Below are 20,457 nucleotides of genomic sequence, written 5' to 3'. Positions count from 1 at the left end.
AAATAGATTATAAAATATTATAAAAGGGGCGGGCCACACAGAAGCGTGGGCCACAGCTGTGTTGTAAATGTGGGGCAATAGCCCAGTTGCAGGTATGTGAAAATTTGTTAGAGGTTATAGGAAGGCTAAAAAAACTTTTACAAAGCCTGAGACACAAGCAGAGAACCCAGAGAGGGGGCATGGCCACTTTGCATAATGAAAGATTTGCCCAAGGCTGGAGAAGCTGCAAAGGCCAGGGAGGTGCTGGCAGGTTCAGTTGTGTAAGTCCAAGGACTCTGGAAAAAAGACACATAATAATGAAAAAGGAAATGACCTAAAAATCAAAGTAGCTAAAGCTGCCCCTCAGATTCAACCTTTGATACAAAAAGTAAAAAAAGCTAACAGTGCTGTAGCCAGGAAATACTCCACACTGGAACTGTTAAAACTAGGAAAAACAAGCAAGCAATCAAAGAGCTCCTCGCCACATGGCTCTTGAGGGTGTGGGACATGGGAGCAAATGACTTCAGTCTATGTCCTTCAGAAGTTTCACAGCTGAGTTATATAACCACCCATTTGTCCTTGCAATATAAGCTGTTCAACCTAGGCCAATGCAGGGGGATCACTCCTTAATGGGATGGCTGGTAGAAGGCATTAAAGATACATGGTTGTCACCATGTATCATGGTTGTCAAGGGAGACTAACATGATTAGCAGGGGCTAGAGGACTATAAAGGAGGGACACGCATTACTGAGAGAACTAGGTATGAGAAAAGCAGTATATGATACTCAGTTCACAGGGCCAGATAAGACTGTGTTCACCAGAGATATAATGGAAAGGTTAATTCAACTGAAACTTTGAGAATGGTATGGAGCTTTAATGGTTTTGCTAAGCCCTTTAATGGGACAGGATCTTTGTACCATGAGAGAGACTTTAGCAGATCTAAATGATTCTGACCAACAGGTAAAACATGTTTTTAGAATAACAGAACACCCTACAAGAGATAAAAGACCAGAAAGAAAAAATGGTCCACTTGGGTTACTTGAAGACAAATGTGGCAAGACTTATGTCAAGCCCAAATTACCAGAGAAAACAATGATAGAAAACTAAATTTGGTACTAAGGAGTTTCTGGAAGGCTTTAAAACCAGAACAACAGTTTATAAAAGGCATTCAAAAGATAAAAATTGTCCCAGGAGTGGTTAAGGATCCCCAAAGATTGAATAAGGTGCGTTTCTCTCCTGATAAAGGTTATACTAAGGGTGGAGGCAGTTTTTCCCACCAAGGCCTCCCCCAGAAGCCAGGTATGGTCAATGGAGAGATGACAGATATGGCTACAGTCAGGAGGCAGACCCAGGGCCTGCCTGACTTAGGGAATCAACAGGTATAGCAGGGACAAGAGAAACCCCCTGCCTCCTTAGCCTGGTGCAGGGTCAGGCAGCTGGAGCCAACACCTGTAAGTATATCGAAGATAAAAGGATACAAAGAGACTCCATGCAAGATCCCCAGAATGTGAATGACTCCAAAGGGATAACTAAATATAGTAAAGAACTAACCAAATTAATACCTCTTACCATACTATGGTACTTAACAAAGATCTATGGAGAAAACAGTTAATACGCATGGATAAAACCTTTCCATGCTGTATGAGACCTTGTCTATGATTGATTTAATATATAATGTTAACCTTCCTTCGAGTGTTTTACAGATGTAAAACCCATTTGAAAGATACCTGAAGAAGCAAAGGCCAGCTGTAGCTGTAAGACTCTTGGGAGTTTTATGGTTGAATAACATAAAAACAGAGTCTCCCAAACTATACAACTGTTAAGAAAATCTACAGCACCAGGGATGGGCTGCCCCCTATGAGCTGTTGGTCAGAGAGAGATCCTAGAGGTCCTCCAATTCACCAAGGCTATTGTCATTAATGTCAGTTCTACACTAGAAAGGTCAGTGAGGCCATGTTGCTGAGGACACTGCATGATGTGAACATGGGAGGAGAAGAAGAGATGGAGCTGAGACTAAGCCAAAAACTCCATGCGACTGGATGGATTACATTCATAGTACCAGGAGGTGCTATGCTGATGGTTGGGGAAGAAAGGTTCCCCTATGATTCTACTCAACAATAGACCCTGCGTGCTGTGCACTATGGACATGCCAAGCAATGCCTGCAAGTGCAATAATGGCTTGACTAACATATGTACAACTGAAAAACTTCTAATTGGGCAAGGCCCACTCCTAGGGGTGGAACACACATCTGGTGCTGTAGACCAGGCCAACCCCCTGTGTTGAGAAAGGCTACAGGCTCTAGTGGGGAACGCATTACAAGTATACTGTTTAGTGAATATAGTACACCTACTGGGATGTCCTCTAGGCATTTGTATTTACATTCATATTTGTTTAGATGTGTCTACTTCCTTCCATTTGTCTTTATAGTAGAAGAAACACCACTGAGATAGATCAATGGCCACAGCTTGAAGATGAATAATGGGGAGGTCCAAGAAGTCAAAGAGAGACTGCCCTACATCAGTCACCCCCTCCAAGGCTCAGGGACCTTAGCAGAAGATTGGCAGAAAGATTGTAAGAGCCGGAGGAAGTGGTGGAGTGTGTCCCGAGGGGCAATTGTTCCCCTGAGGGGCGGGGCCTGCTGTGGAGAATTGGCTGTGGAGAGTTAGCCAAGAAGGGAGGAGCGTTGGCACCGTCTTGGCAGGAGCGGTGTGGAAAAATGGCCCCAGTGTCTCACCCACGTGGATGTGAGAGGGGGCATTTACTGACCTGGGGCAAGACTGTGGGCCCACAAGGCATGGGCAAAAGCTAAGGAGACTGTGGGTGGGGTGCGGAAGCAATGCAGAGTGGCTAGCCACTGAGCCACAGAGTGGAATTGGGTGCTGTGTGTTTGCCTTTATGAGTTACTCTATTTCCCCTACCCAGGATATAAACTAGGAAAAATTCAGATAAAGATGTGTTATATGGTTTGTCTGATGGCACCAGGAGCAAGGGACCTAAGAGAGCTCCGGTGACAAGAGGGTAGGAGCTGGCCTTCCAGAAGCAAAATTTGCAATATGTGCAGAAAACCTTAGTGATGGAAAATTTCTCTCATGTGTTTACCTTAGTGCTAAGAATCCCAATGTTTTTTCTTATTATCAATCTGTTTATTAAATAATTATTTTATTTTCATATGTGTGTGCCATGTGTGCAGTGCCCACAGAGGCCAGAAGAGGGCATCACATTCCTTGGAACCGAAGCTATAGGAAGTTGCGAGCCACCAAAAGTAGGTGCTGGAAGCAAACTCTGGTCCTCTGCAAGGCAGGAAGTATTTGTCACCATTGAGTCACCTCTCCAGCCCAACCAGAGGTTTAGAAGTACAAATGACCCATGAAGACTATAGCTGGGAACTAGGCTGTAACCACACAACACAGCACTCTTAGGAGCAGTGCTTCTAAAGTGCATTTTAATGACACGGTCATAAAAGTGAAGTGGGCGGGGCTCAAAATTGCTAAGAACTGAGTGGCAGAGCACACATGTAATCCCAACACTAAGGGGGGAGGAGAATCATGGCAAGTTTGAGGCCAGTCTGGTCTGTGGAATAGCAAGTTACAGACCAGCCAGGCTTACATAGTGAGACCCTGTTTCAGGCAAAGCAAAACAAAACAGAAATCCAAAGCTTGCTGAAAAAATGTAAGCATTCAGACACTGCTGGTAAAAACATAAAATATCACTTTGCAAAACAAGTCAGGCAGTTCCTTGAAACATTAAACACACTGTTGCCACATGGCTCAGCCATCCTCTCAGTCATATGCACAAGGAAAGGGAAGCATGCGTTCACTTAAAAACATGCACACAAATGCTCCCAGTAACATGACACATAATCACCCAAAACTAGTATCAAATTCCCATCAGTGGACAAAAGGGACACAAAATGGATATAGCCATATGATGGAATATTACTCAGCCATAAAAAGAAACTAAGCAAGACACATGATACAAGATAAGCTTGAAAACACTGTGAGCTGGTGGTAGTAGCATACCCCTATAAACACTGTTAGCCAGTTATAGTGGCACATGCCTGAATTCCAGCATTCAGGATACCGAGGCTAGAGGACCATGAGTTTGAGGTCTAGCCTGGATGCTGAGGCTAGGGGACTGTGAGTATGGGGTAAGATCCTTGCTAAGATCCTGTCTTAAAAAATAAAAAACAAGGACTGGGAAGATAGCTCAGCCAGTGAAGTGTTTGACTTGCAATGAGGACCTAAGGTTGGTCCCTTGAACCCATGTAAAAAGCCAGGAGTAGTGGCCTGTACTTGAAATCCTAGCACTGCAGAGGTGGAGACAGGATCATTGGGACTCGATGGCTAGTCAGCCTAGTTTACTTGGTGAGTCTCGGGCCAATGAGAGACCACCTCAAACAAGCAAACAAACAAAAGGCATATGGCATCTTAGAACACCTGAGGCTGTCTACATGCAGGTGAACACATGTGCATGTGTACCTTCACACACGGACACAAACACACACATACATACATATGCACACATGCATACATGCATCCACACATACACATATTCACACATACATACACTTGCACAGTGACAGTGGTTACTTAGGGGTGGTGAGGTGTGATGATTTTTGTCACCAGGCTTTTCTGCAGTTTGTAGAACATACTACCAGAAGCCCATATCATTTCTGCTATCAGGGAATAAACAATGAAAACTTTCTATAGTCTACACAGAGGTCATCCCTGGGAAGCCAGCCTGAAGTACAGAGCCCGGGGAAGGACACTAGCAGTGTGATCACTTGTCCCCTCCATAGGAGCCCTGGGTCCCCACCAGGAGTGGCACTTACTCTTTTGCAAGATGGCATTTAAAACATATTCAAGTTCTTCAGCAGTCACCTCCATGTCCTGTAGTGGAGACAGTTGCTTCTTATGGTCTAGTTCTAAGCTTGACTTGGCTGCTGGGACAGAGTGGCCCTGGAGATGCTGTGGGGACACTGTGAAGGATGCTGTGCCACCTCCATGATAGCTGTAGCCCGTTGGCTTCTCAGGGAAGGCCTGACCACCCCAGGAAAGATACCAACCTGGAGAGGCTCAGGAAATGGGGCAAGGTGCACTGCCCACTCCCTCAAGGATTCAGGATTCTCTGGGACTGTTGCAAAAAGCTTCCTGAAGACTCTTAAGGGGTCAGAAGGAGTTTGCAGAGTCAGTGAGTTCCTAGCCTCCTTATGGGATCAGTACCCAGAAAGCTGGAAATGCATTATATATTGAGGTCTCTATTCAAGCCAGAAAACCCAGGCAGGGTTCACTAATTAAAAACCCCAGCATCCAAGAAGCAGAAGCTAGTTAGAGACATGCAAGAGGAGCCTTCTGTTCTAGGAAGCCTGGGTGGACTTTTTAGTTTAGCTTGTCTTGGCTTAGTGGGGTTTTTGTTGTTGCTGTTGTTTTTAGGTAGGGTCTCTGTAGCCCATGCTAGCCTGGAGCTCACTAAAAATCTTTTTATCCCAGCCTCTCTGGTGTTGGGATGACCACATCCAGCTTCCCAGGTGGTTTTATACACATGAAGGTTTTGCATAGCTCTGCTGTGGGGCATTCAGTAACCTAAATGTTAAACTAGCCCAAATGAACACAGTCACCTTCAGAGTTATTTTAACATGTGCAGCCCTCTCTGCCACTGAAGCCTCTGGGTCTAGGGAGCAGGTGTTTGGGACGTTCAGCACATTGCAGAACATGGCTACCCTGACTCAGGGAAAGAGACATGGAGTTGGTTGGCTGGGCAAAGAACAGGATGAGGCTTGAGCAGGGAATCTTTATAGGACTTTTTTGTTTGTTGCCACTAATAATTTGGATGGATCTCCTGTTTAGTTCCTCCCTTCCCTTCCAAATGCTTTCTCTCTCTACCTTGGTGACTTCTGTCCCTGCCCCATGCACTTGTTCAAGGGCTATAGCAGTCATGCTGGGTCAACCCATCACCTCTAGAATCCTTGGGAGAGCATCTGACTCTGGGATTTTGCCCCTGCCTCATCCCCTACCACACTCTTCTTTGTTCAGCCCTGGAGAGTGGTGGTTGCACAGGGCCCCCTTTCTCCACCTGAATCCCCTGCCCAACTTGTTTACAGCAGTGGCTGCAATGTCACTATCAGATATTGTCATCTAGGTTTGGGATCACCCAGGTCACCCAGGAGCCCTAGACAAGGAGAATGGAGCAAGGTTATACAGTCACTAGTGTCTGACGTCTTTTACTATGGCCCCGAACAGGGCAGTGTCCAGTTCAGCAGTGGCAGGAAGTCAGATGAAGTCTTATCTTGTCCCTCAGGATTGCCAGGGGCCCTATAACAAAGCTGAGCGGTCATTGGGAATGGGATGAAAGACCAAGGATAGGAAATGGGCAGATGCTCTGTGCTTCTCAGTGACCCTGGTCTGCCAATCCTGGATACCCCTGGTGCTAAGGGATGAAACCGTTTTGTGCTCAGGGACTCCCTTTGGGGCCCTGGGTTTATACTGCCTAGTACCTCCCTGAATGGTAGAAATCAGAGAAAATTTTAATGGCCATGATTTGGGGGCAGAGTCACTGGCCCTTTAATGCTTCTGATCTACTGTAAGAGGCTCCTGAGCTAGTTCTGAACTCCTTTGAGCCCTAACCCTCATCCTCACCTTATCCTGTCACAAGTTAGGAGAGGTGCACTGCTGTGAGCTGGGGCTCAGGCCTCCAGGGACCAGAACTAACCTTACATTGCAGCAAGCCCACCAGGGCATGTGGAGGTGCTGTTGTCAAGTTCACGATCACAGTCAGTCCTCTGCTGGGAACCCACAACAGGCCCCCACCCTGGATGGGAAGGGAGGACTAGGGCAGTTTGCATCCTACCTCACCAGCAACTTGCTGAAACAGGGCCCGGAACTGCTGCTCCTCCTCTGTCTCTTGCTCTGGTGGAGTCGGCTTCAGAGGCTGCAAGTATCAAAGGAATTCACACTACAGGCACAAAAAGACCCACAGAAAAGAACAGCAGGGAAAAAAAGAGTCCCAGGCTGAACACGAGGTTGTCCCTGAGGGAAAAGCCAGTAGCGCTCTTGTCTAGTATGTATGAGACTCTGGGTTCAGTTCCCACATGCAAAAGAAAAGAGTGGGAAACACACCACACAAAACCAGCCTACTACAGAGATGGTCACATGGGGGTTAAAGCAAGGGGCTTCCCAGTTACACACCAGAACTGGCCTGCCTGGGATTCACCTGTCATCTCCTGACTGCTGCAAGGTAGATGAGCAAGCATGGGAACACAAAGCTTAGCGTGCATGGCCCCATTTTAGTTGGTCAAAAAGCTCTGTCTCCACGAGGGACTACCTAAGTTTTACTTAGCACAGTTAAGAAAGCTAAGGGTACCTGACTGGCAGCTGGGCACAAGGCTGCCATGCTCCAGCCCTCCTCCCTGCCCTTCCCTCCATCCATTACCTCTCTTAATAGAGGGTCACCCTCTGGAGCAAGAGTCTGTTTCCAGTACCCAGCACTGGGCCTGCTGCACTCAAAGGGCTCAGTATAAGTTTTAGGTGTTTGTTTTCTTGTGGGTTTTGCCCATTTATAAACTGTAGCCCTAGGGGGCAGCATAGAGGAGAAGGCTCCCTCCCAAAGCAGGTTTCTGCTACCCTGGAGCTTTAGATTGCCCCACCCCCACTCCCTGTATATTCAACATCATTATGTAGAGTGAAGATATTCATAATGACATTTGATTTAAGCATATCATGTACTTTATTAATGTATACCATATACTTTATTAATTCCTCCATTGGCCTGTCCTGTACCCTCCCACTAGTCCCCTTCCTCTTCCCAAATAATTGTCCTTCTACTTTTTTGTCATATATATGACATGTAGACACATGTCATATATATGACATGTAGACCTACATCTTAGCACATGTTTAGATAGATCTTTAGATACATCTTTTTATTTATTTTTATTTTATGTGTATGAGTGTTTTGCCTGCATGTATGTAAGTGTACCCATTCATGCAATGTCCATGAAGGCCAGAAGAGGGAATCAGATCCTCTGGAGCTTGGAGTTCAGTTACAGACAGATGTGAGCTGCCATACGGGTACTGGGAACTGAACCTGGGTCTTCTGGAAATATAGCCAATGCTCTTAACCAGTGAGCCATCTCGCCAGCCCCCTTTAGATATATATTAAAGGTCTCACAGACCCCACCATGAAGTCTGTGTTCCCTGAGTCAATAGAAAAAGATTTACTTGCTTCACTTTTTTTTCTTCTTTCCTTTCTTCCTTATTTTCTCTCTCTCTCTCTCTCTCTCTCTCTTCTCTCACTCTCTTTCTCTCAGTATTTTGAGACAGAGTTTCATGCATCCAAGACTAACCTTAAGTTCAGTCTATACCCAACATTTACCTTGAATTCCTGGTCCTCATGCCTCCACTTCCCAAGTGCTGGGATCGTAGTATGCTATACCACGCCTGGCTTTGATTATTTCCTTAAATAAAGAATTTTGAAGATTTTCACCCTCTGGGGCTGGAGAGATGGCTCAGCAGTTAAGAGCACCAGCTGCTTTTGCAGAGGACCCAGATTTGATTTCCAGCACCCACATGGCAGCTAACAACCATCCATCACTCCAGTTCCAGGGGGATTCAACATCCTCGTCTGACCTCCTCAGACATTGGCCTACATGGGTACACTTAGACATATATGTAGGCAGTACACTCACACATAAACTAAAAAATAATAAAGTTTTTTTTTAAAAAAAAAACAAGATATTTCACCCTCTTCATAAGCAGCAGGGGTCTCCCAGGTGGAGGAGGAAGCCCAGAGAGAGAAAGTGCCCAGCAGAACTTTATCAGTAAGCATTCACCTGGCCCTACCTAGTCTCATGGGGTTGTGAGGGACTAGAAACTACAACCCTGTCCTCCAGGCTTACAATCAGCTAGGGCGTACCTGATTGCAAGCAACCATCTCCTGAACTTGATTTTTTTAAAAATATACTTTATTTATTATTTTTATTTTGTGTGTATGAGTATATTGCCTGCATGTATGTAAGTGCACCCATGTCTTGCAATGCCCACGGAGGTTAGTTACAGATGGTTGTTAGCTGTCACATGGGTGCTAGGAATTGAACCTGGGTCCTTTGTAAGAACAGCCAGTGCTCTTAACCCCTGAACCATCTCTCCAGCTCTCTGAACTTGTTTTGTTGTTGTTGTTGTTGTTGTTGTTGTTGTTTTTGAGGCAGGGTCTTCCTGTAGCCCCAGCTGTCCTGGAACTCACTATGTAGACCAGGTTGGCCTTGAACTCACAGAGATCCACCTGCCTCTGCCTCCCGAGTGCTGGGATTAAAGGCATGCGCCACCATGCCCAGCCCTGAACTTGGTTTTTAAGAGGCACTATGGTTAGGAAGAAGGGTTTGGGAAACTTCAGCTTAACTCCATTCTCCCCAGGAACTTCAGAGGACTCACCTCAGGAAGGTTGACATCTAGACTCTCATCCAGGTCCCTGCAGGACAGAAAACGCACTGTCTCAGCTGTGGACTTGCAGCTCATGGGGCCCATTGGAGCCCTTCGAGTTCAGTGTCATTACATCTCACAGGATTGACAGAACCCCTGCACCAACACCTCACCCCAGCCTCTCAACCCTGCCCAGCATGCCATCAAGTGGGAGAGAAACAAGGACAGTTCTCATTCAAGGAAAACTTGGAAAAAAATTGTATGAAAACAAGTTTTCCCCGTTTTCCCGAGGCACCGTGACAAGGGCTCTGAAGAGACCTGCAGAAGGGTGGGGCCTTGGAGAACCCCAAGAGAGCAGCAGCTCCACTACACACACACCATACATAAGCTTTGTCTCCAGAGGAGACACACTTTGTCAGAGACCAGAGACCATCAAGAGTTGAGCACAAGGGGGTGGGAAACAAAAATAGTACAGAGTCAGCACAAGTGGTTGGAGAGCTGAGAATGGGTGACTGTTGAGTGCTCAGCCCTAAATGGAACATCTATGTCGCCCCCTCCAAGGCGCAGGGAACATCACGGAAGAGGGAGTAGAAAGAATGTAAGAGCTGAAGAAAGGGGTGCAGTGGTATGGAATGCTGCCTTCTAGACGTGACGTGGCTGTTGTGCTCTTGAACTCACAGCAGCTGTGATTACCTGCACAGAATCTGTACAAGATTGGGCCTGCCAGCATCTGTCATGGAAGGGTGAGGTGCTCACGAGGCCCTACCCCCGTCCCCTGAGGATTTATAGGTAGTTAATGGTTGCTAGTAGGAAGGGTCTTACAACTGCCTCCCACCCCCAGGATCTATAGACAATTAATGGTTGTTGTGGGGAGAGAGAGACATTTTCTTCACTGGTGTAGCCATGGGTAAGTTGACTGTGCTCCTGTAAATAACCGTGATGAAAATCACTGAATTATGTACATACAGAATAAAGACATGAAAGCAGAAGGAGACTAGCTGGACAGAAGAAGGAGATCAGTGGGATGGGGAAGGGGACAAGAGACAGTAATGGGGTGATTATGATCATAATACATTATGTGCATTTATGAAAAGTCATTATACATTGTTATGTATAATTAATATATGCTAATACAAATTTAAGGCATTTATTTATTTATTTATTTATTGGTCTTTTTGTAGACCAGGCTGGCCTCGATCTCACAGAGATCCACCTGCCTCTGCTCTTTTTATTTTTTTAATTTATTATTTTTATTTTATTTATATGAGTGTATTGACTGCACATATGTAAGTGCACCCATGTCATGCAATGCCTGCAGAAGTCCAGCATCAAATTCCCCTGGAACTGGAGTTACAGATGGTTGTTAGTCACCATGTGGGTGTTGGGCATCGAACCTGGGTCTTCCATAAGAGTAGTCTGTGCTCTTAACTACTGCGCTATCTCTGCAGCTCAAGGTCTCTTTGTAAAATAAAATAAAATAATTACAGAATTGGGTAGACTCAAAAACCTGCCCTTGAGCTGGGCATGGTGGCACATACTGTAGTCCTTGCCTTTGGGAGGCTGAGGCTGAGGTATTGCAAGGCCAGCATGGGCTACATAGCAAGACCTTGTCTCAAAAACAAGAAACAAGTGGCAAGCGTCTGTCTTCCCAGCTGCTTGAGGGGCTGAAGCAGGAAGACCAAGAGCTCAGGGCTTGTTGGGGCTACAGAATAGTTCAAGGTCAGTCTGGGAAACTTTGAGATCCTTTCTCAAAATTTAAAAAAAAAAAAGGGGAACCTGGGAATGTCCCTCAGTGGAAGAGCACTTGTCCAGTATGTTCAAGGCCCTGTGTTCAATATCTGATAGCAAAAATCAGCCCACAACAACAAGTCACCCTTATGTATCACACTCTTGTCCCTCTGTGGGAATGACTTCTGGGAATACTTTCTGTTGCAAATAGAATCCTACCTAACCTTGTAACCAAATATTGTGTTTTGAGATCATTTAATACTATCTCAGCTTGTTTATAATGTAAAGAATTTCACTAGGCCTCAGTCTCCTCTTGTAACCTAAACATATATCTTTAGTCCCTCATGACCCTTTCTTGCCCCTTACCCAGAATAGTGTATGTGTTGTGTATGTTGTGAAAATATCAAGTGCTAAAAGCAGAACACAATGTTGAAAGCAATAAATTATTCCACTTATATTGCAAACAACAGGTGGGATTAGATTGGTGACATCTGTGGTTGTATGTGCTGTTCTGGGTTAGTAGGGGTCAGAAGAGGGGAAATCCACTGGTAAGACCAATTCCTCTTTTCCCAGGTGATGATAGATGTAGTAGAGAGAGAGAAAGTCCTTCTGTTCAAGAGAACAGTTCTAAGAGAAATCTGAAGGAACAAATTCTCAGAACAGATCTGGCTCACTCTTGGTTCTAACTGACACCAAGGTGTCTGGCTGTCTTCATTCAGGCACAACCATAATGTGGCATAGCTCAGTGGTACCCCTTCCCACAGGGTAAATCCTTTTTCCATTGAGGGCTGTGTGCTCGTGGGCCTGTGTTTGGGAAAACCAAGGAAGTGATGGGGACATGTTAACTTTGCTATGTATGTACTGGGGACCCATAGTATTTGGATACATCGGCAGAAAGAGTCAGATCACACCAGCTTCATTGAGGCTAGAAGCATTTGAAGAGATACAGAGATTGGAACCTGAAATATTCAGAGAGTAACTGCTAGTTCCTTTTCATTGTCAACTTGATTGGATTTGGAATAACCTAGGAGACACACCTCTGGGTGTGCCTATAAGGGAATTTCCAGAGGGGTTTAATTGAAGTGGGAAGACCCACTCTGAATGTGGGCAGCACCATCTCATGGGCTGGGATCCTGGACTGAATGAAAAGGAGGCAGTGAGCTGAGCACCAGCATTCATCCCTCCCTGCTTCCTGACTGTGGATGGGATGTGACCAGCTGCCTCAGGCTACACCTTCTGTACCCTCCAGCTAGTGAGCCAAAATAAACCCTTCCTTCCTTAAATTGTTGTTTTTTTCAGGTATTTTGTCATAGCAGTGAGAGAAGTAACTAACACAAGAACTAAAAAGCTAAAAGGCAATACAGTCAATGTTAAGGGTGACTGTGATGGTTAGTATTATTGTCAACCTGACAGGATCTGGGATCACTTAGACTAACCTCTGGGCATGTGTGTGAGAGATTATGTTGATTAGGTTAACTGAGGACCTTATATGGTTGCTTTGTCAAAACAGATACTGGAAAATACATCCTCAACTTGTATTAGTATCTGAAGTATCTAGGAAAGCACTAGAGAAACAGTAAAGACCCCATTGCTTCTATTGGTCAAGAAAAGGACTACAGTGTGCCAGAAAGCTTCAGTTGTCAACTTGACACAGCTGGGAAGCGGGAACCTCAGTCCAGGAATGTCCTATATTGAACTGGCCTTTGGGAATGTCTGTGAGGCTTTTTCTTGATTATTGAGTTATGTGGGAGCCCAGCCCATTGTGGGTGGTGCTACCCTTGGGCAGGGGATTCTGGGTTGTATAACAAAGCAGACTGAGCACAGGCCAGAGGAGCAAGCCAGTAAGCAGCATTCCTCTGTAGTTTGTGCTTCAGCTCCTGTCTCCAGGTTCCTACCCCGGCTTCCCTGAATGATGAACTATAAGCTAGAAGATGGAAGAAACTCCCTCTAGATAGCTCTGTGCACCTTGGTCATTTCTGGGCTGTATGTGGTGTTTTCTAGACTGTCTTCCCTGAAGGAATAAATGATTTCTTGTATCATGAGCCATTTTCCCCCTGCCACACAGCCACCGAATGGCAATGGTGGGAAATACTAGCCACAGAGTTAACTAATTTTTAAAAAAGCAACTCTTATGTTTAGACACCTGGGGGCAGACAAGGCTCACCAGTGTTTGTGTAAACTGGAGCTGAAAAAACATGTTATTTTGGAAACTCCAAGAGTCACTCCCACTGTCATGCACATAAATTAGTATCCCGAAAGAGACTCCCACTCTAGAAGCTTCTTGGAAATAAGGTCTGAGAAATGAAAGGCTACCCAGGAGGTCTGGTGAGCATAGCCCAGGAGCAGGCAGGTTGTCATTGGCATGCCTGAGAAGGGACACACAGAGCTCAGGGGATGCAGACTGCTTTGCAGTGTCTCCTGGGCAGGTGATAGGAGGGGACGATGGAGTCCCCACTCCACCAGCCCTCAGTGGCCTCAACATGCAGGGCACATTGAGGAAGAAGGGCTCTGAGATTCCCAATCCTCACCAGGTAACAACTTTCTTCTCGGAGAAGATTCTCAGGCAGAAGTCAGCCTCCTGGTGTGGCTCAAAGGTGCTGGGAATCAGGATGTAGTCCCCTGGGGGCAGCTGAAAGCGGCCAGAGACTTCTCTCAGGTTGATGAATGTCTTGCTTCTGGCCAGGGAGGCATGATACCTGAAGAAGTCCCTGCTCAGGTGTTCGTCCTTGTCTGGACACTGCAAAGAAAAGCAGGGGTATCCAGGCAGGTGTGGTCATGGGTCTTCACACTCAGTTTCAGGACTGCTGTTGATCACAGGCACAGAATCTAGAAGCAGTAGGAATTCAGAGCAGGGACATTGAGCTGCTCGTGCCCTACCTGGTAAATGGCATAGCCGATGGTCAGCATGTTGGTGCCAAATCTCTTGAGTTTCCTGCGATCTTTCTGCATCAAGGCTGCTAGGAAGGTGCAGCTGTCCTGGCCCTCGGCCCTTTCAGTCAGGGACAGCTTTATCTGAGGGTTGGTCCAGAAGGTATCTGCCATTTAAAGGGTCTGGATTACTGTCCTTTCTTTAGAGATACAAAACTAGGGCTGGAGTGATGGCAAGGTGCTGGCTATGTAAGTATAAGGGCGTGAGTTCAATCCCCCAGAACCTATACTTTTAAAAATAGGACAATAAAATGGCTCAGTAGATAAAGATTCTTGCTGCTACTGCTACGTCTGGCAACCTGAGTTCAATCCCCAGGACTCACTTGTAATCCCAGTGCTGGGAAGGTGAAGACAGCTAGATCCCTGAGCTCACTGGTGGCCAGCCTAGCTTACTCAGTAAGCTCTAAGCCAATGACACGCTCTCTCAGAAAAACAAGGTGAGGGGGCTGGAGAGATGGCTCAGAGGTTAAGAGCACTGGCTGCTCTTCAGAAGACCAGGGTTTGGTTCCCAGCACCTATATGGCAGCTAACAACTGTCCATAACTCCAGCTCCAGAGCATCCGATTGCCCTCTTCTGACCTCCATGGGTGTGGCATGACACAGGTGCACTTACATGCATGCAGGTGGTACACTCATATACAAAAAATAAAAATAATAAATAAAATAATATTTGAGGAATGATGCCTGAGGTTATCCTCTGGCCTACACCACACACACACATACACACACACACACACACACACACATACACACACACGGGGGGGGGAGAGAGAGAGAATGACAAATTACAAAACAAATCCTAGAAGGATATGCATACACACATACATGTCACATGCACATACATATACGTACTCACTTTCACATACACACAAAGAAAATAAATTACAAGACCAAACCCATAAAGGACACATTCCCCTTCACTGTTACCGTGTGCTCCTAATCCTGAGAAAGTGGTTTCTCCTCTGCCTTCCCTCCTCAGCCCTCTTGCCCTGATTCCCACTACCCTCAGCAAGGATTCCAAGCCCCCTGCCTCACACTGCCTCCATCTTTTCAGCCATTGCTCACACATCTCTTAAAGGCTGCTTTCCCTGATCTGGTCTGATGTTTACCCATTTTATATTTTTTTCTTTCAAAGTTTTAGAGGGGAGTTTGGGACCTTGCTGTCTTCCCGGTGTCCCTGTCCTGATAGATACTCTGTCTGGGTTTGTCTCACGCCTGCTCAGACATGAGCTCTGGCTCATGTTACCCCTTTGCCTCAGATCGTCTGGACAAAGTCAGGAAGCTCACAGTTTTCGCCAAGCAATACTGGCTCAGGGAATTTCCACTTGGCAGGGTGGGGGGTGGGGGGTGGGGCATGAAAGACTTTTGTTTGCTGGTCTGTAGGCACTCTTACTGTGTGTGTGGATGAGGGCCGAGGAAGGCCTCTGCTTATAAAGAATCTGGACAAAGGAAGCAGTCCACCCAGGAAAGAGGGGAGCCCAGTGTTACAAACGTGTGGAGCCAGAATCCTGATAGAACCGTGCCTGAAGCCTGCCCCACTTCTATGATCTTTTCAGTTCTGTTGGGCAGTAAGTAGGTCCTCTTTACCTCAGTTAGCTTTACTTTACCCAGCCTAGCACTCATCTAGAGGAAAGCCTCTATTGAAGGACTGTTGAGATCAGATTGGCCTACGGACATGTCGGTTGGGAGTTGTTTTGATTGTTTGCTTATTTGTCTTTTTGAGACGTGGTCTCCCTGCAGCCCCAGCTAGCCTGAACTCACTATATAGACCAGGCTGGCTTTGATATCACAGAGATCCACCTACCTCTGCCTTCCAGAGTGCTGAGATTAAAGGTGTGTGCTACCATGCCCAGCAATTGTTTTGATTTTCAATTGATGTAGGAGGACTCAGCCCACACTGGGTAAGCTCATTCCTCAGGGAGTTGGGGGAGGTTAGTCCTGGGCTATATAAGCGCCTATATAAGTTAGGAGCTGGGCGTGCTGGCATATGCCTTTAATCCCAGCACTGGGGATGCAGAGGCAGGTGGCTCTCTGTGATTTCGAGGCCAGCCTGATCTACATAGTGAATTTTAGGCCAGCTGGAGCTAGAGAGAGACCCTGTCTCAAAAAGACCAAAAAAAATAAAAATAAAAATAAATTAGCTAGGCATGAGCCTGTAAGCGGAACAGCAAGCAGCATCCTCCATGGTTCTGCTTCAGTTACTGCCCCAACTTCCTTCAATGATGGACTGTGAACTGGACATGTAAGCCAAATATACTCTTTTCTCCCCAAGTTGCTTTTGGTTGGAGTGTTTTATCAAGGCAACAGAATGAAATTAGAATAACTGCTAACCTGGTATGGCTTATGATTCTGCTACTTGAACCTTCCAACACCGAGTTTCCCTGCACGTCTCTTACCAGCTGTCTGCTAAGAGGAGGCCACCTACCTAGGAAGTTGCGGCATCCACCAGCTGTGGAGCCTCGAACCCAGCTCCCTTGATGGACAGTCACCTCCCACCTGTGAAGGGCACTGTCCTCTAGGGCATCAGGTGTGAGGTTGCAGATCTCCACCTTGTCGAAATGGGCCTTGAAGTCCTCAAACGCCATCCTGAGACAGGCAGGGGAGACAGACATGGGAGGCTGATGGTGATGGCCCCAACTGTCTGTGCATTCAACTACCTAACTCTCTTCCTGGGGAGGGGGAGGCCCACAGGTCCCTCCCAGGTGGAGGGAGGGAGGAAGTGAAGTGGGAGGGAAGAGGAAGGGAGAGGGGGAGGGAGGAGGGTGCCTCCTGGCCTTGTGCACCCCACTTGCATGCATTAGTGAAGGAATGGAAAAGACACTGTACCAGAACTCCCCATCATCCAGAGCAGTGTGACCCAGTCGCTTCTGCTCCTCCAGATTCACAGAGCGCCACTCAGGAGAGCTGAGAGAACACAGCCACAGTTCAGCCAAGTGAGTCATGCATCACGTGGGGAATCACATCCTGTTCAGCAAGGCTCATTAGGCCCAGGGAAATGAGGCCAGTTCTACATTAGCTCCAGCATGGAGTGGCCAGGATCACTTAGATCATCATGGGACTGTGACAGGGAACTGAACACTGGAGCTCAGCTGCAGAGGGTACCCAATTAAGGGCTCTAGCCTTCAGTCTACCGGTGGCCTAGGGCAAGCAGAAGCTATTCCCGTTTATAAACTGACACTATGCAAGTGCTTCTAATGTCTTTGGTTGCCTGTGGTTGATATTTGAAGTACCAATGCCCCTTTATGTGACCTCACCAGGAGGGCTCAGGTAGAGAGGAGGGCTCTAGTTACTGAAGAGAAATGCCCACATTCTCGCAGGCTTGAGCTTGATGTTCCAGACTCAGTGTATGTGTTGTGATTCCCCAGTTGTCTCCTAACCCAGTGGTCCCCCTAACCCTGGGTGGGTTCCCCAGGAGATGCTAAACCATGAGGACATCCTTATGTATGTCTATACACACCAATGATGAAATTCAGTTTGCAAACAGACTCAATAAGTGTTTAGCAGCAATGGCTAATACTAAAGTAAGAAGTCAGAGCCAACACTGCAACAAAGGTTGTGAATGTGTTACCAATCAATTATCTATCATCTATATAATCTATTATCTATCATCCATGTATCCTCCATCCATCATCTGTTCATCAACCATCTACCCACTCACCCATCCACATATTCATCTATCATCGATACTTCTGTCCTTTAATCCATCATCTATCCATCTACCTATCCATCCATCCATCCATTATCTATCCATGAACCACTCAACATCTATCCTCTAGGGATCTACCCATCTCCTTCCCCCCAGCAATAGGGTTACAGGTACACACCATCATGCCTTATTTTTACTAGGATCATATGTCTCTATCTCTCTATCTCTCTCTCTATCTATCTCTCTATCTATCTATCATCATCTATCTACCTATCTATCATCTATCTATTCTATCATCTATCTAGCATCTATCTATCTATCTATCTATCCATCATCTATCTATCTATCATCTATCTATCTATCTATCTATCTATCATCTATCTATCTATCATCTATCTATATCTATCTTCTATCTAATTATCCTGTAGATCTTAACAACTTCCTCTTACAATGTTTTTCTTTCCTTAAGCTGAGAATGTTCACTTTTTCACTTGAAGGTACATTTTCTGATTTCTCTGGCCTGACTGAGTGGCGACTGTCACTGCTTTTTCACTCAGGGTCATTGTTAAGTAAAATATGACCACTTGAATACACACACTGCAATGGTCCACAAGGCAGGTGATGTACACGTGTAGATTTGGTCACACCACTCAGAATGGTGTGACAATTAATATTTGTGAATTATTTCTAGAATTTTCCATCTGATACTATATTTTCAGATGTCAGTTGACCATAGCCAATTGGAACCATGGAAAGTGAAGGGGGTTGCCACAATTCAACTCTCTTTGCCTCTGCTGTGTACTATGACCATGTGGCAGATCCATTTGTGTGCTATGGATAATGACTTTACCCAGGCAGGACTGGGGGAACCTGAGGAGGCCCAGCAGGACAGAAGAGAGAACTGAGGGCTGCTGTTGGCTTACTGAGCTGTTTCTTCTAAGTGGCTCAATCCCAAGTGATCCATCACGTATACACACATACACACATGCACATAACACACATGTACACACATGCACACATATGCATACACACATACACAATACACACAGCACATATACACATATGCACATAACAAATACGTAATATTCACACATACATACACATGCATATAACACACATACATATATACACATACACTCATATATATATAATACTCACAGATATGTACTACATGTAATCATATACAAACTTTCACACGCATAAACATAACACACATACATATACACATAACATACATATACAGTCACACAACACACTCACATATACTTATACAGTACATACACACATGTATGCTATATACAGTCCTGCACAAACTTTCACACACACACACACACACACATCACTGCTGCTAACTGGGGTCAAGGTCCTTCCCAGAGATATAAAACATCCCCATGGCAGTAACATGTTCATCGACAAATCCAATCACATGAAAGTGAAGAAGCCTTCAAGTGAGAGTTGTTTCTTGAAGATCATTTGACCACAGGTGCCTAAGGCTTGAAGGGAGGAAGCCGATAGGCAGAGGCAGGACAGGGAGGTCTGGGCACAAGCCAGTCCTTCATGGATCTGCACAGGCCAGCCAGGTCAATGTGCCTGAAAGCTGGCACAGAGAAGGGACAGAGCCACTGACCTGTCACTCCATGGCCCATTCCATTCCACCTGGCCCCAAGGGTTTCGAACTCGAATGAGCTGGACACTCCGGCCTTGGAAGTTTACCTGAAAGGGAAAAGCATCAAGGACATGTGGGCTGATGAGCCTGAGGTTGACTCCAGCCTCCGGTGAGACCTGGGGTCTATCTCTGCCAAGGCTGACGTCACCCAAGCTCTTGGGGTAAACATACTGAAGATGTGCACAAACTCCTATCTTCCTTTGTACCCCTTGTTTTTCTGAGACAGGGTTTCACTCTATACTGACCTCAAATTTGCCATCCTCTTGCCTCAGCTTCCCAAGTACTGGGATTACAGGCCTTACCATCAGGCCTGCTATAAAACTTTTCTGTAAAAAGCTTTTTGTTATTTTTTTTTTTTTTGGAGCTGAGGACTGAACCCAGGGTCTTGCGCTTGCTAGGCAAGTGCTCTACCACTGAGCTAAATCCCCAACCCCAAAAAGTTTTTTTAAATTTATTTTTATTTTATATTCCTGAGTATTTGGCCTGCATGTATGTAAGTGCACCTATGTATGCAATGCCCATAGAGGCCAGAAGAGGGCATCAGATCCCTGGAACTGGATTTAATGGATGGTTATTAGCTGCCATGTGGGTGCTGGGAATGGAACCCCAGTCCTCTGTAACAGCAGCCAGTGTTCTTAACCACTGAGCCATCTCTCCAGCACCCAAATTAATTTTCTTTCAAGACAGGGTTTCATTATGTAGCTCAGGCTCACCTCAAAGTTGCTGTGTAGCTCAGACTGGCCTTAGCTTCCCAAGTGCTGGGATTACATGTGTGCAGTACTACCTCCAGCTAGCTCATCTGTTCTTTTAAATTTTTATTTACTTTACCACTAGTATGCGGTATGATATGTATACCTGTGGGGGCAGGGGGTACACAAGTATACCATGGTCCACATGTGAAGGTCAGAGGACAACTTTTGGGAATTGTTTATCTCCTTCCACAGTGGGATCCTGAGGATTGAACTCAAGTTGTCAGGTTTGTGCAGCAAGTGCTCTTACTGGCTGAGCCATCTTTCTAGCCCACACTCATCCTTTGGAACTTTCTAACTGAAAATACTTTCCTACTGACACTACTTGGCAGAATCACCAGTGATAT

At 45.9% G+C, this 20,457-nt stretch overlaps 1 protein-coding gene across 1 annotated transcript in view; it reads right to left on the bottom strand.

Moving 5' to 3' along the window:
- Capn9 (calpain 9) overlaps positions 1–20,457 on the bottom strand; it is a 48,228-nt gene that overhangs the window by 10,662 nt on the left and 17,109 nt on the right. Inside the window, exons 7-14 of the mRNA XM_008845786.3 lie at positions 19,323–19,408; positions 16,876–16,953; positions 16,475–16,635; positions 13,999–14,156; positions 13,650–13,858; positions 9,406–9,442; positions 6,827–6,907; positions 4,812–4,869 (exon numbers count right to left, since the gene is read on the bottom strand). Coding sequence (XP_008844008.1) covers positions 4,812–4,869; positions 6,827–6,907; positions 9,406–9,442; positions 13,650–13,858; positions 13,999–14,156; positions 16,475–16,635; positions 16,876–16,953; positions 19,323–19,408 — 868 coding nt within the window. The remainder of the gene's footprint in view (positions 1–4,811; positions 4,870–6,826; positions 6,908–9,405; positions 9,443–13,649; positions 13,859–13,998; positions 14,157–16,474; positions 16,636–16,875; positions 16,954–19,322; positions 19,409–20,457) is intronic.

Source organism: Nannospalax galili, unplaced genomic scaffold, assembly GCF_000622305.1.
Source record: "Nannospalax galili isolate Female #2095 unplaced genomic scaffold, S.galili_v1.0 scaffold702, whole genome shotgun sequence".
Lineage (NCBI taxonomy): Eukaryota > Metazoa > Chordata > Mammalia > Rodentia > Spalacidae > Nannospalax > Nannospalax galili.
The sequence above is the reverse complement of the archived record's forward strand: the minus strand, read 5'-3'. Positions and strand labels throughout refer to the sequence as shown.